The 17,740-nt window shown below is 41.3% G+C and overlaps 1 protein-coding gene and 1 pseudogene across 2 annotated transcripts in view; both read right to left on the bottom strand.

The window, feature by feature from the left end:
• PDE8A (phosphodiesterase 8A) overlaps positions 1-17,740 on the bottom strand; it is a 156,651-nt gene that overhangs the window by 83,728 nt on the left and 55,183 nt on the right. For both annotated transcript variants that reach the window (XM_026510535.4, XM_044388429.3), the window contains exon 2: positions 789-845. In XM_026510535.4, coding sequence (XP_026366320.1) covers positions 789-845 — 57 coding nt within the window. The remainder of the gene's footprint in view (positions 1-788; positions 846-17,740) is intronic.
• On the bottom strand, positions 9,168-17,537 carry LOC113263739 (60S ribosomal protein L37a-like; annotated as a pseudogene).

Below are 17,740 nucleotides of genomic sequence, written 5' to 3'. Positions count from 1 at the left end.
GTCCCTCTGCCTGGCCCGCATCAGGTGAGGCCTGCATCTGCTGCCTCTGCCCTCTCCAGCCGGGCCCCCCGGCCAGGTCTGGGTCAGCAGCTCACCGTTCCATCCCTTCAGACCCAGATGGAGTCATGAGGGGAACGGTGGTCAGGTGGAGGCAGGCAGCCTGTGAGAAAGACTGCAAAGCTGACGGAGACCCTGTCGCCCAAGGCTTCGCTCCTCTAAGTTCACCCAAGTGCACAACCACCACAAATGCAAAGAACTAAGAGCGCGCACTTCTGCCAGTCCTCACAGGAGACATGGTTTGTGTGCAGGAAGCATCAAAAAACTTCAGAGCTCAATTTCAATAGCTTATGTTGCCCAATATTTGGTATCTGATCATTTAAATATTTTCTGATAGGGCTCATTCAGCAACACAGAAAAGACCATTGTTTTGCTTTTTTATTCTGGAAAATTTCAAACCTACAGAAAAGCCGTAAGTGCGATGAACGCTAGTGGACCCTTCTTCCATTTTCATCGATTGTTAAGATTTTTGCCTCCTCTGCTCTCCCCCTCCCCATGATTATGCACGTTCTTTTCTTTAACTCTGAACCTTTCAAAGTAGGGTGCATACGTGTGTGTCCAAGAAAAGTACATTCTCTTGTATAACTAGAGTACTATTATCAGCTTCAGGAATCTAACATTGATCCAGTACTATTATCTAAAATAGAAAACTGTTTTCACTGTTAGGCCCTCTCTCTCCCCCTCTTTAAAGAAAATCAATATGTAAAAATTACAGCATGGTTTATTATTACCTGGAGTTGATCTGGATGAAATCTCATGGGGCCAAACTGCACATCAGCTACTGCTACCTGTAAGAAAAAGGTATGCTTAAAAAAAATGTTTTTTAATTACATCGGAAACCGGGGATGTACTGTATGGTGACTAACATAATATAATAAAAAATCATTAAAAAAAAAAAACGAATTAAAAAAATTTTTTTAAGATAAGCTCACTTCAAAATTTCTCTCTCTAATCAGTGCCACAGATAAAAGTGAGATTTTTGCTCCAGAGAAAAATTACATAAATTAAATGTTTATTACATAGAATCCCAGGGATCTCCTTATAACCCTCCGAAAAGGTACAGAGCAGGGAGGGAGAAATAAAATGAATCTGACCCTAGCTCTGCTTTTCCCAGCTGTGTGTGACTTTAAGTGACTTACTCAACCTTCCTCAGGCTTAATTTTCTCATTTGTTACAAAGATCAAATGAGTTTACAATATAAAGGGCCCCCGAAAATTAGACACTGAATGAACATTGATTCCTTCTATCTTTCTCCTGATGGACAATGAAATCTTACATCAAGAATGGCACGTGCATAATGAAATCTCCCAGTTAGAATCATGCAACATGAGAGCCAAAGAAACCCCGTTAAGAAGTGTTAACACTTTCATTTTACAGAGGAGCACAGTGTTTACCAGTAATTGCTTATCTATTTGAGAACTTGGCACTAAATGACACAGATAAATACAATGTCATAACCAAATGCCAATGAGTAATAATAATCATAGCACCAATGGGGGGGCTTAGCGTATACTGGGCATTATGCTAATTGCTGAACACACGTTATCTTGTTCAATCTCTGGAGCAACACAGCGAGGTTGACGGTTGGAAAACTGAGGTTCCAGGTACCTTGTTTAAGGCCACAGAGTCAGCAAGTGGCAGCTGGGACTTCACTGCAAACCCAGGGCCACTGGAAGGTTTGGGCCATCTGTGCACTGCATACAGGAGCCCAAGGGAGGAAGAATATGGGCTGAAACACAGCCCTGAGTGATGGATGCTGGCACTGAGCTGCTACGCAGAGGAGGCGGCATGTTTCTGCCATTTTCCCAGAAAGGCTGTATGTACTGAAGGGATGCCCAGGCCTCTGGGTGGTGGTATGATTCCATGGCAAAAAAAATCTGCAGCAGAAGACCTAGATCTATAAGCTTTCCCACAAGATATTTCCTACCTGACTGCCCACCTCCCGCGTCTCCCCTCAAGCAGCGGTCTATCCCACAGTAAACGCACGGAACAAAGCGTGCTCAGTGATGGGGGAGTCCAGTTTATTTCTCACTGCTAGAAGCCGAAGTCTACCAACTACAGGACACCAGCTTAGTTTCTGATCTGCTCTGTAATGATTTCATCTCTCGGAAGGCATAAGAATGAGGGCCGCTACTATTCCAGACCTAAGACTGAGGAGGACTCTGTGACAGGGTGGGAGGCTGAGAACAGACCTCCCCCACCACCATCCACCCCTGCGCTGTGTAGCTGCAGGCCAGCCTCGTAGCGAGGGTGCGGGTGATGCCAAAGCCAGCAGTCTGGAGACGATCCAAGGAGGCCAGGAGGGCCTCCAACGAGAGGGCTGGTCTAGACAATCATACGCTCACGGCGCACTCAGAAGGAAAACAAGAGGCACTGAGAGAGACCAATCTGAACAAAGAGTTTTCTGTCAGTTTTTACGAAGTTTAACAGAATGAATGAAAGAAAACACAAGGAAGGATCCAGACCAACTGCTTGGAGAATGCAGGGGACCTACTCAGGAAAAAGAGAAGGAAGAAAATGACAGGGGAAAGAAAGAGAAGGAAAATCATTTCGCTCATTTTCTATAGCAGGGGAGACAGTTCCACAGAAGAAAGCAGAAGAGTCCTGAGCAGGAAGCCCACTGCTACGGCCCACGGTAAGGCACAGCGAGGAGTACCTGCGTCCCTCACACGAGCGCGGAGAGGTAGCCTCTGACAGAGGATACTTATGAAACCGGCTCTGAAGGGTCAGTAGATAAAAAAGTCTCAAGGGAGAAAAAGAAATATTTATAACTGCATAAAAAACATATACTAGGTCACAGAGAAAACCTTAAAACACATTGCTAAAAGTAAAAAGGGTATCATTTTTATTCTTCAACCATAATGCCATCAAACCAGAAATTAAAAACATGAGCTTAAGCAAAATCACAAAATCAACAAACACCACTGCCCTAAATATTTTTTAAATATTAACTTGTAATTGCTGGGTCAGAGAGGGAAATGCAAACTATACCTACAGATTACCTGGAAAGTAATAAAAATGAGAGTATCATGTAATGAAACTTACGGGATACTGCTAAATTTTACTCAGAGGCAAGACCCGTAGCCTTAAATCCTTTGTCACCGAACAAGAATTAAGTACATTTACCAAGCTTTCAAGTCATTAAGTTTGAGAAAGTCAACAGTACAAACTTAAGGAAAACAAAAGGAAAAAAATAAAGTTAAATGTAATAATTAATAAAATTTAAAAATGATAAAGACTAGCATGTTTAAAAAAACACATACGTGTGTATACACACACGCGTGCACGTGTGCGCACACACACATATATGTATATATAGTGTTGATTACAAACTGAGGGACAAGATAAAAGTATGAATGGCTCAGGACAAAGCTTTACCCCTCCCAGGAAAACAACTCTGAGCACACATCCCACACCAAAAGTGGGTAACTTTCACAAAGGACAGTATAACTTTTGATCTCAACTTACAAAAATAACTCACCACTGCATTAATTTTAAGAAATAAAAGCAGCCATAGATTTTTTTTAAAAATTATTAATTTTGCCTCAGTATAATCTTAACGTTATCATTTTAAAACATTAATGTTTCAGCAGTTCTATTTTACCACCAAACACTTACTTTATTTACTTAACTAGACTGCATTTTAACCTTACATCCTGTCTACGGGGTATATCCGGCTCTCAGGACCTCTGTCGAGCAGTGTCCCAACAGAGCCGGACAACTACTTACCACTGCCCCCCCAAAATAACCACCACCAGGAAATCTGATGACATTACTCAGTGAGCGGACGTCAGCAGTGGGCCCTCAAAGAGTAAACAACTTCCCAACTGCTCTGGAAAAGGGGATCAGAACTATAGAATTCTTGCATTCTTCCTTTCTTTGTGTATGAAAATCAGAATCAAACTGACCTAATGCTTCAAGGTCACGGCCCTCTTAGTAATTTGTTAAGCACATTAATATTTAAAGAGAATAGTCCCCTTCAAGCTAAGTTTAATATCACAGCTTTGATTTAATCTTTCAGCTTCAAAAGCAACTGCTATCTTTTGACAATACAGAAACAACACTGTGTTCATGAATATTGGTAATTACACAAGTTGATGAGTTTAGTCTTCTGGATTTGTAGATATGTATTTATTAATACTTACTGTTAAAGAGAGATTGTAAAAAGTCTCCTTGTATTTTAGTAAAGTAATATTTGTAAATATGGCTGACAGAAACATGAAATAAATTATTATTGAAACTTGGAGAAACCACATATCAGATTTCTGTTGTTTGCCGAATCAACCTAACACTTACAAGTGACACGAGAAGGCCAAACCAGGGTAATGAGTCTTGATCATGGGTGGGGGTGGGAGAGAAAAGAGATACAGAATCCTAATCTGCCTAAAATTTCTGTTCCCCCAAGCCAACCCTATCCCTTGCCTGCTTTGTTTTTTTCTCTGTAGCCTCTCAGTCATCATTTGCGAAACTCTGTATTTTACTATTTATCTTTATTGTCTGTCTCTCCCACTAAGAATGTAAGTTCTATGAAGACAGGGATTTATCTGCTTTGTTCACTGTTGTCTTTCCAACATCCACAACAGTCCCTGGCACACGGTGGGCATTTAAGAAATACTTCTGAATTAATGTTTACTCAACAGCTATTGAATCATTCGTTTAACCAGAAATCACACACACTAGTTTCTACATACACGTGTATTTGTGATACAGCACTTCCAGCTTCCGGAATGTTTTTATATATACTTTATTTCATGAAGGAACATAAAGGAAGGAAGGACTCTTACGAAAGCCTAAGCTCTAGGAACCACAAAAGAATCATGTGATCTATTCTTTTTCCTACATCCCCTTTATTAGAAACAAAGTTATGCTGGGATCCATTTACAATAATTGAATACAAACCTAGGAACTATAGCAAAGTCATAAATCAGATTTTGTCCTAAGCCCTACTATCCCTCCAGGTTTTCCCTGTACATCCTTCTTATCTTTCTCTCCAGACAGAGTGGTAACTTGGTCAAAGGGACACAGCTTAGACAAGTCAGGAGACACTAGTTCCTGGGTGGGAAGAGTCAAAATTAATCCAGACATCTGTGGACCACTTACTACTCTATCCTTTAAGCCAAGCACAGAGCTAAGTACTAGGAGTGCAGAGAAGTGCCTAACCCCGTTCTCGAGGTGCAGGAGGGGAAAATGAACACAATGACAACATAATGTAGTTTTAATAGAGGAGGTGCCTATTATGTGCTAAGTACTCTGCTTCCAATCATATGTAAATCCAATTTAGTTCTTCCCCTATGAATAAGGTAAACTCATTAACTCCAGTTTATTGATGAAGAAACTGAAGCTCAGAGCAGTGTGGTTAAACAGTTGGTAAAGGACAATGATGAGAATAAGACCCAATTCAGCAGGACTGAATTCCTGTGGTCTTTTTATGCTCCACTGGGAAAGGCCTAAAATCACCTGACCCTAACCTATATTTAGTGGAAATAAGACCGAGAACCTGGAAAACAGCATTGACAAATCTTTGTTGGGCACCCATGGTATGCTAACTGGTTTCCTAGGCATTCGACACCCAATAGAGAACAAGACAGCATCTCTACCTAACAGGGGGAGATGTGATGGAGACTAACTGGGGTGCTATTTTAAATCAGCGTCCAGGAAGGCCTCTCTGAGGCAGCAATGTTGAGATGAGATCTGAATGGGAAGAAGGCAGCCATGCAAGGAATGGAAGAAGGAGCCCCAGGCAGAGGGAACAGGGTTGCATGGGACCCATGATAGGAATGGGGAGCATTCGAGGAAAGGAAGGGGGAGAGGGCAGGAGATGAGGTCATGGTTAGACAGGGGCTGTAAGATGGAGAGCCTTCTAAGCCAGGACAAGAAACCTGAGTTTTATCCTAAAATTTCATCAAAGCCACTGAAGAGTTTTACACAAGAAAGTGATAGGATCTAATTTTTACTTTTTTAATTGATCCCTTTAAATAGATTCCCTTTATATTTTAAATGGATCCCCGCTGGGGAATGGACAGTGGGACAGTGACAGGAGAGGCAAGGAGACCAGTGAGGAAGCTTCCATAGCAGTCCAAGTGAGAGAGGATAGCCCTGTGGCCCAGCAGTTGCCATGGAGACGAGCGGATGGCTTTGGGGCATTTTGGACCCAGGGTGATCAGGACTTGCTGCTGGACAGGACATAATCAAATCTACTGGTTCCTACACCAGAGTTCTGATATCTGACTTACAGTTTTATTTACGTGTTGTATGGAAATGTGGGGTTCTGCAAGGCATCCTTGTAGAAGCTGGTGTGGGTCTGCTTGGCTCTTTCCAGATCCACCCACAAGATGGCACCAAGATCTACCCCGAGGCAAAGCTCCTAACGGCTCACCCAGGTCCTTCTCTGAGCAGGCCAAATTCCACATCCATTCCCAATGTCCACATCTCTTTTTTCTCTCCTTACCTTCTCCTAATTGTCCCTTCAGTCAATTCAAACAACACATATTTATAAGGAGACTGTTATATGTTTTCCCAACTGAATGCCAAAATAAAGTCACATGCTTGGGTGAAACTGTTCAGGTCCTTTTCCCCCTCAAACCCATAGTGTCGAGCAGAAAATGGTGTCTGGATTAAATGCACTATTTAAAACGTTTAACACAATGTCTGACTGGGAGCAAATGCCCGATAAAGTCTAAGGTATCTACAGAAAAGATTTTCCAAGAAGGTTTTGCTATAAAAACTACAACTTTATACACACGCACAATACACATTTTCTTTTTTACACATACACACTTTAAGGTATTTTGAAAACTATATTTTTCCAAGGAGCTATTTCTTTCAGAGCACAAAGGTAGTCGCTAATAAGAAACATTAACTTCATGATACCTTGTAATATCACCTGTAAAAAATAGGACCTAGTTCTTAAATATCATATTAATGTATTTGGTACAAAGGACAAATAAAGGTTTTCCTGAAACCCTGAAAGAAGACTGCCTCTAAAGGTGACAAGAAAATTGATCCACAAAAAATGAGAATAGACCATTGCAGGATAACCCAACCCTAAGCCTCTCTTTAAATGTGTCACTGAAATTTAAGAATCCTCAAATCGCAACTGCGGCAATCTGAGGCATGACAGAACCAGAACCTCCCTCTCACCAGCCCCTCGAAAAAACAGGCAACTGATCACGAAGTCCTGTCCCGTCAGAATGAGGAGGGTCTGCAGGCTGCCAGGGGAGGGGGGCCAGAGGGTGAGAACTCAGTGCCATTTACTCAGCTCCCTCCAGGAAAGAACTGAATCCAGCAGGTACAGATGATCTGGATACTGAAAAGAACTATTTCTAGCTATAAACTAACAAATGAGCACCCTGCCTCTCTCTGGGAGAAGTCTATTCCAGGCAACTGCCCATGTTGAGGTCACACACGGCACCCTCGGACAGCAGGGAGCCTTGTTCAGGGGGTTCTCCTGCTGCCTGCCTGCCAACTGCCCGCTGCTAGCATCTTGACCGTGAACGCCAGCCCAGGCTTCACCGGGTTAGCTAATGAACCTCAATGATATCAAAAGGGACTACACGAAGAATGACAACTCGCACGATAGATAAATGATCCAGAATCGCCCACACAGTTCCCACAACCAGGAATCCTGAGATTGGATCAATGGGGGTTTAAACTCTGACCCTTCTCCCCTGAAAACCTGTGTGTCTTAGGCAAGTTTCCTCACTTCGCTGAGTGTGGCCTAGAGAATACAGATTGTCGAGATTCGCTGCTCTGCAGGGCACCCGGCCTGTGGTTAAGGGCGCCGTACTGTGCAGCCATCATCACTCGTGGAAGGGGCAGCACAGCGTTCACAACGCCCCTGCTTTAGTTCTAGAGCAACAAGGAAATTCCTACCTGATGTGGAGGCTCCACGCATAGGTTTTGGCAAAAAGTGGGTTTCCAGACTGACTGTTGTTATTTGAGAGGGTCTGCCAGAGTCAAATGGCTCATCCCAACCCCCTTCCTGTGTTAAACCATCAGACCCTCGGAAAGCAGCCCACAACCTGAGGTCCTACTGTTGAAACCATCTCTTATGAGCCAGTCTTTTTTTTTTTAAGATTTTATTTATTTATTTGACAGAGATAGAGACAGACAGCGAGAGAGGGAACACAGGCAGGGGGAATGGGAGAGGAAGAGCAGGCTCCCAGAGGAGGAGCCTGATGTGGGGCTCGATCCCATAACGCCAGGATCACGCCCTGAGCCGAAGGCAGGCGCTTAACGACTTACGAGGGCCGCCCAAGTATTCCCACTAACCTTCACTGTTTTTCATAAATAACACTGATTCCTTTAAAGCTTCTTTTTGGAATACTTTCATTACTAATTACGTCTAATTCTAAATTTCAAATAACCAGCTCTGAAAAATCAAGAAAGAAGTTGTTTCTTCTGTCCCAAGGAAAACTGAAGTTGGGTTTGAGAGGAGAAAGCCCAGGGTAGAAAGGGGAAGTACACAGCAGAGGTATGAACCCCACCAACGGAGAGTATGAAGGAGCCCTGAGGCAGATGAGGCCTTGGAGCCAGAGATTAGGGACGGGGGCTGGAGCCCTGACCCCAAGCTTTGGACGACAACTGCTCCCCCTTCGCTGCAAGTAGCAGCAACAGCCCAGGCCAGAGAACTCCTCGCACGATGTATTCTCCCAGGGCCGCTGCTTCCCAAGGGTTTTAAGGCAAAATCTAGACCAGAAGTTATCTGGTATTTATACAGGAAAAATGTATATTTACATCCTCCATACTAAATACATTTTTAAGACTATTTTTTTTCAGAGCAGATTAAGGGTTATATCAAAACTAAAAAGCAGGTACAGAGACTTCCCTTATACCCCTTGCCCTCATACACGGACAGCCCTCCCAATCATCATCGCTCACCAGAACGGTACACTTTTTACCAAAGATGAACCCACAGAGACACATCATAATCATCCCAAATCCATATTTTACCTTAGGCTTCACTCTTGGCGCTGTACACGCTGTGGACTTAAACAAATGTATAAGGTTATGTATCCATCATTACAACATCATACGGAGTATTTTCACTGCCCTAAAAATCCTCCGTGTTCTGTCTGATCATCTCTTCCCACCCCTGGTAATCACTTAACTTTTTATTGTCTCCACAGTTTTGCTTTTTTCCAGACTGTCCTATAGTTGGAATCCTCCAAGTACGGAGCCTTTTCATACTGGCTTCTTCCACTTAGTAAATGCATTTAAGGTTCCTCCACATCTTCCATGGCTTAATACTTAGTTCATTTCTCTTTGGTGCTGCGTAATATTCCACCGTCTGGCTGTATCTGTTTATCCATTCACCTACTAAAGGACATCTTGGCTTCTAAGTTTGGGAAATTATAAATGAAACTGCTATAACATCCTTCTGTAGGTTTTTGTGCAGATACAAGTTTTTCAACTGTTTTGGGTAAATACCAAAGAGGGAAATGGCTAGCTTGTCTGATACAGTATGTTTAGTTTTGTAAGAAATTACCAAAATGTCTTCCAAAGTGGTCATACCGTTTTGTATTCCCCCTGCACTTCAGGGGAGTTCCTATTGTTCCATCCTCACGAGCATGTGTTGTCAGTGCTCCAGATATTGGCCATCTAAATAGATAAGTAGTGGTATCTTGTTTTATTTTGCATTTCCTTGATGACATATGATGTGGAACATCTTTGCCATCTGTAGATCTTTTTTGGTGAGATAGCCATTGAAGTCTTTAGCCCTTTTTTTAAGATTTTATTTATTTATTTATTTGACAGAGAGGGAGAGAGCATAAGCAGGCGGAGCGGCACAGGAAGAGAGAGAGAAGCAGACTCCCCGCTGAGCAGGGAGTCCACCGTGGGGCTCGATCCCAGGACCCTGAGAACATGACCTGAGCCGAAGGTAGAGGCTCAACTGACTGAGCAACCCAGGCGCCTCTAGCCCATTTTCTAACAGGCTTGTTTTCTTATTTTTAATATGTATATTCTGAGCAACAGTCACTTATCAGATCTTTTGCAAATATTTTCTCCCAGTCTCTGGCTTATCTTTTAATGATCTTGATATTGTCTTTCACAGAGCAGATGATTTTAATTTTAATGAAGTTCATCTTCTCAATTTTTTTTTAAAGACTTTGAGAGAGACAGAGATAGTTAGAGCACGAGTGGGGAGGAGAGGGAGAAACAGACTCCCCGCTGAGCAGGGAGCCTGATGCGGGGCTTGATCCCAGGACCCTGGGATCATGACCCAAGCTGAAGGCAGATGGTAAACCGACTGAGCCATCCAGGCGCCCCTGTTTCTTTTATGGATATTATATCTGTTTGTTGGTGTTCTGTCTAAAAAGGCATCATGACACCCAAGGTCATCTAGGTTTTCTCCCGTTATTCTCTAGAAGTTTCACAGTTTTGCATTCTACTTTTAGGTCTACAATTCACTTTGAGCTGGTTTTTGTGAAGAGCGTTAAGGTCTGTAACTAAATTCATTATTTTGCATGTTTGACGACCAGTTGTTCCGGCACATGTTGAAGAGACTATCTTTGCTCCATTGTACTGCCTTTGCTTCTTTGCCAAAGATCAGGTGACTATATTTACATGGGCTCTCTCTTTCTGGGCTCTTTTCTATTCCATTGATCTATTTGTCTTTTACCAATACCCCAATGTCTCAATTACTGTAACTTTACAGTACATCTTGAAGTTGGGAACTGTCAGACATAAAGTTTTGTATGTCTCCTTTGAAACTATGCTGGCTATCCTGGGTCTTTTGCCTCTCCATGAAAGTTAGAATCAGCGTATCAATATTCATAAAGTAACTTGCTGGGATTCTGACTGGGATTGCCCTGAATCCATATATCAAGTTGGAAAGAACTGACATCTTCACAATATTGAGTCTTCATATCCACAAATACGGAATATCTCTCCATTTATTTAGTTCTTCTTTGATGTCGTCCATCAGTTTTGTGGTTTTCTTCATATAGATTATGTACACACTTTATTAGATTAATGCTAATAAATATTTTGTTTTTTTGGGGGGGTACTAATGTAAATGATACTGTGTTTTTAAATCTTTTTTTAAGTAGGCTCCATACTCCACATGGGGCTTGAACTCACAACCTTGAGATCAAGAGTCACATGCTCTGCTGACTGAGCCAGCCAGGCATTCCCAATATTGTGCTCTTAATTTCAAATTCTACTTGCTCATTATTCGTATATAGGAAAGCAAGGAGTTTTTTTTAAAAAAAGGTTTTATTTATTTGAGAAAGAGAGAGAAACAGAACTAGTGAGAGAGAACACAAGCAGGGAGGAGTGAGAAGTAGGCTCCCGGGAGCCTGAAGCAGAGCTCGATCCCAGGACCCTGGGATCATGATCTGAGCCGAAGGCAGATGCTCAACTGACTGAGCCACCCAGGCACCCCAAGCAATGAGTTTTATATATTAACCTTGTATACTGCAACCTTGCTATAATCACTTATGAATTCTGTCAATTGTTAAGTTTCTCTGTCAATTATTTTAGATTTTCTACAAAAATGATGTCATCTATAAACAAAAACAGTTTAAGGTCTTCCTTCCCAACTGTATACATCTTATTTCCTTTTCTTGTCTCATTGCATTAGCAGGAATTTCCAGAATGATGTTGAAAAGGAGTGCTAAGAGGGGACACATTACTGCCATACATCTAAACTTGGCAAGAAAGCCTCAAGTTTCTCATCATTAAGTATGATGTTAGCTGCAGGCTTTTTGTAGATATTCTTGACCAAGTTGAGGAAGTTCCCTTCTATTAGTTTACTGAGAGTTTTTATCATGAGTGGGTTTTGGATTCTGTCAAATGCTTTTTCTGCATTTACTGACATGATCATGTGATTTCTCTTTTTTAGGCTGTTGATGTGATAGACTACATTAACATATTTTCTAATGCTGAAACACCAGCCTTGCTTACCTGGCATAAAGCCCACTTGGTGTGGCATATAATTATTTTTCTTTTTAAATTTGGTTTATTAGTACCTTATTGGGAATTTTTACATCTATGTTCATGGGAGAGATTGGTCTGTAGTTTTCTTTTCTTGTAATGTCTTTATCTGGTTTTCGATTTAAGGTAATGCTGGCTTCACAGAATGAGGCAGGAGGTATTCCCTCTGCTTCTACCTTCTGAAAGACTGTAGAGTTAGTATAATTTCTTCCTTAAATGTTTGGTAGAATTCACCGGTGAAGCCATATAGGCCCAGTACTTTGTTTTGGAAGATTATTAATTACTGGCTTAATTTCTTCAATAGATACAGGCCTATTGAGATCATCAAGTTCTTGTGTGAGTTTTGACAGTTTGTGTCTTTCAAGGAATTGGTCCATTTCATCTAGGTTATCAAATTTGTGGGCACAGAATTTTTTAAAATATTAACCTTTTAACTCCCATGGAATCTGTAATGAACTTCCTTCTTTCATTTCTGATATTAAGAATTTGTATCTGCTCTCTTTTTTAGCTAGCCTGGCTGGAGGCTTATCGATTTTATTGATCCATTCAAAGAACCAGCTTTTGGTTTAATTTTTCTGTATTGATTTCCTGTTTTCAATTTCACTAAATTCTGCTTTAATTCTTATTATTTCTTTTCTTCTGCTTACTTTGGATTAAATTTGCTCCTCTTCCCCCCCCCCCCCGCCCCGAGTTTCCTAAGGTGGTAACTCAGATTACTAATTTTAGATCTTTTTAAATTATGCATTCTAAGCACTGCTTTTGCTATATCTCACAAATCTCGGTAAGTTGTGTTTAATTTTCATTTACTTCAAAGTATTTTAAAATTTCTTTTGAAATTTCTTCTTTGTCCCATCTATTATTTAGAAGTGTGTTGTTTAATCTCCACATATTTGGGGATTTTCCAGGTATCTTTCTGTTATTGATTTCTAGTTTACTTCCACTGTGGTCTAAAAGCAGACATTGTATGATTTCTATTCTTTGAAATTTGTTAAAGTGTTATGACCCAGAATGTGGTCTTAGTGAATGTTCTATAGGAGCTTGAGGGGGGAAAATGTGTACTTTACTATTACATGAAGTAGTCTGTAGATGTCAATTATATCCTGTTGATTGGTAGTGTGAGTTCCATTATGTCCTATTGGCTTTCCACCTGCTGGATAGGTCCATTTCTGAAAGGTGCTGAGGTCCCCTACCATGATAGCAAACTCACCTATTTCTCCCTGCAGTTCTGTTGGGTTTTGTCTCATGCAGCTTGATGCTGTTGTTGGGTGCATACACATAAAGGATTGTTATGTCTTCTTTGAGAGCTGACCTCTTCATCATCATGTGGTGTCCTTCTGTATCCCTGATAACTTCCCTTGCTTTGAAGTCTACTCTGTCTGAAACTAATCTAGCTACACTCGTTTTAATTAGTGCTAGCACAGTACGCCTTTAACCATTTACTTTTAATGTAGATGTCTTTTTTTTTTTTAAGGTTTATTTTAGAGAGAGACAGAGAGAGTATGAGCATGCGTGGGCACAAGCAGGGGGGAGGGGCAGAGAGAGAGGGAGACAAGCAGACTCCTCGCTGACCATGGAGCTGACAGCAGCGCTGGATCCCAGAACCCTAAGATTGTGACCTGAGCCGATATCAAGAGTCCGACGCTTAACCAACCAGGCGCCCCATGTGTCTTTACATTTAAAGTGAGTTTCTTGTAGACAACATATTTTCTTTCTGATATTTACTGTGCAAATCTTGTCAAGCTCCTGGAGGCAAACATCACAATACTGTGGGCCCCCTCCTACCGCAGTCCCTCAGAACATTCTAATTCTCTCAGAGTTCTCTGCACTGAGCCTCCGGCAATGGCCGATGACAGTTCAGGCTTTCCTACGCCAGCACTCCTGAATGGCTTCTGCCCTGAGTCTCTGGTAAGCAGTGGGTCCCCGCATTCGCCTGGCTCTTCCATCTTGGGGGTACTGTGTCTTCCCTTATGGATTTAAGAGTTGTTGATTTTTCAGTCTCTTCAGCTTTTTACTTATCATTAGGACAGAGTGTTGATTTCCAAGCTCCTCATGAACAGAACTAGAAAATAGAAGTCTAATACATTTTTAACAAAATGATGTACAGGACGTCTCAAATTACAATCCAAATACACTTGTTAGAACAGCAAGTAGTCATAACTGCATAAGCATTTTGGAAAGCATGGAGGTCAAAGGGGATGCGCAGCTCCCAAAGCTGCTGGTGCAGAGATGGTGTCCCAGCACCACCCTCCATGGGGCCACTGCCTTCCTCTGGAAGTTACAGGAAGTCAGGCAAACTGTTCTTATTAGCACATTCAAAGCAACCACTTGTTCCCTCCCCTAGCCCCATAAAAAATAAGGATTTTTAATTTCCAAGTCTTTTGAGAAGGCAAAATTAATGCAACGCAGATTGGAACATCTAAGTCATAAATTTAACAAGCCAAAGTAATTGTGTTACATAAACTAACCCATTTATTATAGGCTAGCAATGTTTCAAACAGCGGAGCTTCCACTGGTCTTTCAACGCCTTCAGTCGTCCGATGGCGGACTTCACTGTGACGGCAGAAGTGGTGTTACTGGTCCAGGCACCACCTGCTACCATTCGCAAGCAGGAAAAACAGTGCCAGATCCCCACCGCTCATCTTTTCATCTTGATTTTGCCACAGAAGTAGCAAGTGTACATGCTGGCTCATTTCAATCTTCTTCCCCATTTTCCTGAGGGAGGCACCATAACGGGTCCCCTATTTACCAACGATTCCACCCTTCTTGGTGTGTTTAGCCAAGTCACAGCAAAGTAGGTCTGAGCCCAGAGCAGAAGAGACGCACTGCATGTGCAACCATTTGTCAATAACCACAACATCTGGCGATTGGAAAGTGATGTTTTAAGCATTTTACATCCTAACAAGCTAGAATGTTATTTACATATAGGGCTTTAGTAAATTTCAGTTATGCTTTAGGAAACAGGTTCAGGGTTTTGAGTTGACTTACAGTAAACTGTAAAATTTTTCCATTTAAAAAAGTAATGGCTCCTAGTTGAAATTTTCACTAGAGCATGTGATGTTCAGGAACCGATTACTGAGTTTAAACCAAAAATGCCTATACCTGCACACCCTATAACCCAGAAGTGAGAATTTGGGGTCTATTAACAAAGATCTGTAAGGGGTTATGCGTAGTAGCAGAGCTGCAGGCAATATGAGTATATCTAACTGGGGCACAGTAATATGATGAATCTTTAAAAAAAAAAAAAGATTTTATTTATTTATTTAAGCATGCAAGAGAGAGCACAAGCAAAGGGAGGGGGAGAGGCAAGCAGGCTCTGCACTGAGCACGAGACCCCAACACGGGGCTTGATCCCAGGACCCTTGGGATCATGACCTGAGCCAAGGCAGATGCTTAACCCACTGAGCCACCCAGGCACCCCAGCAATATGATGAATCTTAAACACTGATGCTAAGTGAAAAAAGAAACATAATGAGATCTGTAATACAATACCACCTACAAAAATTAAAAATATATAAGCACGTAACAACAATACATATTTTACAACACACACAAATGAAATAACATACACATTAAACACATTAGAATGATCATGATTATTTGGCAGGGAAGGAAAGGGAGTGGAGAATGAGATGCAGATCACTAAACCACACAAAAAAAAGAGGAACCTCGGGAGGTAGGCAAGGATTTCTTAAACATAAAAAGGAAAAGACTGAAAATTAGATTTTAAAATTAAGAACTCCTGTTCATCAAAAGACCCTAGTAAGGAATGAAAAGGTCAGCCAGAGAATGGGAGAAGGTATTTGCAAAACATATGACCAACAAAGGATTCACACCCATGATATATAAATGCCTGAAGATCAAGTAGAAATAAGGAGACAACCCAACCAGAGGGAGCCTTGCACACCAGGCGATGCTAATACGCTAAAAACTGAGCAGGATAATTTAACCCTCTGAGTCAGAATTCAACTAGGAAAAGAAAGCAGCTTATCAGTGATCGTTAAATTCCAGCAATTTTATAAGAATGCATGTAAGCAGAAAATTTGAACCAATATTTTAAATTTTATAAAACATATAAACAAATGTCACTGGCTAAAGTCTCTTCTACTTTAAGAGAGTTCTTGAGAGAAAATGGAAAAAGCAGCATCTGCATCTACAATTTGTGTATCTACAAGGGGGAAATGAGTTACTTATGCAACTACTACACAGTAGAAAGCTTTGTTTCCATAGAGATTATGACACAACTGATTTAGGCCTTAAATTAGAATATTCCGATTTGAATTGAGAAATGATCTTTTTGTCTAAATGAATAGTGTATTCAGTGCGAATAAAAGCTCCGCACATCTGCTGATATCATTTCCTCTTTACTTCAGTAATAATTAATCATGAGAATACATCCACACAAATCCTAAAAGGAATTCATACCCCCCAAAATTTCACAAGTGCCTGTAAATATAGAGGGAATGACATATTTCTACAGGATGTACAAAAATACTGACCATAAAGAACCTAAAATATTTCAAAGTATCTTTCTGCTCACTTCACAACTATTACACTTAACCGTTGTCTTGTATTAACTGAACAAGACAAAAGTCAGTTCTGCCTACCTTGTCACTATCTGAATTCAACAGATAAACTATATACTCCGGGGGGTGAGAGGAGTGAGGAATGCACGAAATTGCTAATTCAAGGTCACAAAAACATCAGAATGTTTGGTTTTAAAAGGAGTTGGAATGTATGATGCATAAATAGAGTACATGTGAAATCCTTCAGGGGATCCACATTGCCCTAGATAGAGCCTGGACTCAGATACGGCATTCAAGGCTTCTGTAGTGTTTGAAGCCTGAGCTTCCACTGCCCGAAAGACTTAGCACCTCCCGGAGAGCCCACGTCCCTCACCAGCGTGCCATGGCCATGTGACTCACTGAGCCCAGCACAGTCCTGCTTTCTTCCTCTTCTCCCCTAATTCTTCCTCATCTTTCAAAACTCAAATGTGCTACGCCTGTTGCCCCAACCTCCGTCCGGATGAAGGGCCAAGCCTATGTGTTCCCAAGTTATCCTGGGCTTATCACAGTAGAATTTCTTTCCCTTACTTCCCCTGCCAGGCTGAGTTCTACTCACTTTCATAAAACTGGAACCTAAACAAATACAGTGCTTGGTAACTGCTGAATAATTACTTAATAATTGCAATGCCCAACATTTCCTCATGTTTTGATAATAAATGTTCCTAAAGGAAATATCTAAGAAGAAAGGATAAACAATCCCAGGTGATAGAATAAAATGAAGAATGACTAGGTTTCCTGATTGGCTTCTATTATAAATCATTCTGTTCTTTTTCTAATTCACTGTGCAATCTCTCCAACCCAATGGATATTCTAACTCATTCTCAAAGGTCTCCACAGAAACAATACAATCTTTAATTTTGTTACAGTTGAGCAGATCCTCAATTAACCAAATATTCAAAGTTCTGTTTGATTAGATTCTTGCTTTGTTGCTTCTCTGGGCATTTTAGTCCCCCATATCAACTGCTATTTTCTTTTTCTTTTTTTTTTCTTTCCTTTTTTTTTTTTTTTTTTTTTTTAGATTTTATTTATTTATTTGACAGAGAGAGAGAAAGCCAGAGAGAGAGAGGGAACACAAGCAGGGGGAGTAGGAGAGGAAGAAGCAGGCTCCCAGCAGAGGAGCCCGATGCGGGGCTCGATCCCACAACGCCGGGATCATGCCCTGAGCCGAAGGCAGACGCTTAACG

This window comes from Ursus arctos, unplaced genomic scaffold (genome assembly GCF_023065955.2).
Source record: "Ursus arctos isolate Adak ecotype North America unplaced genomic scaffold, UrsArc2.0 scaffold_28, whole genome shotgun sequence".
Classification (NCBI taxonomy): domain Eukaryota; kingdom Metazoa; phylum Chordata; class Mammalia; order Carnivora; family Ursidae; genus Ursus; species Ursus arctos.
Note: the sequence above shows the minus strand (reverse complement) of the source record. Positions and strands in the feature narration are given on the sequence as shown.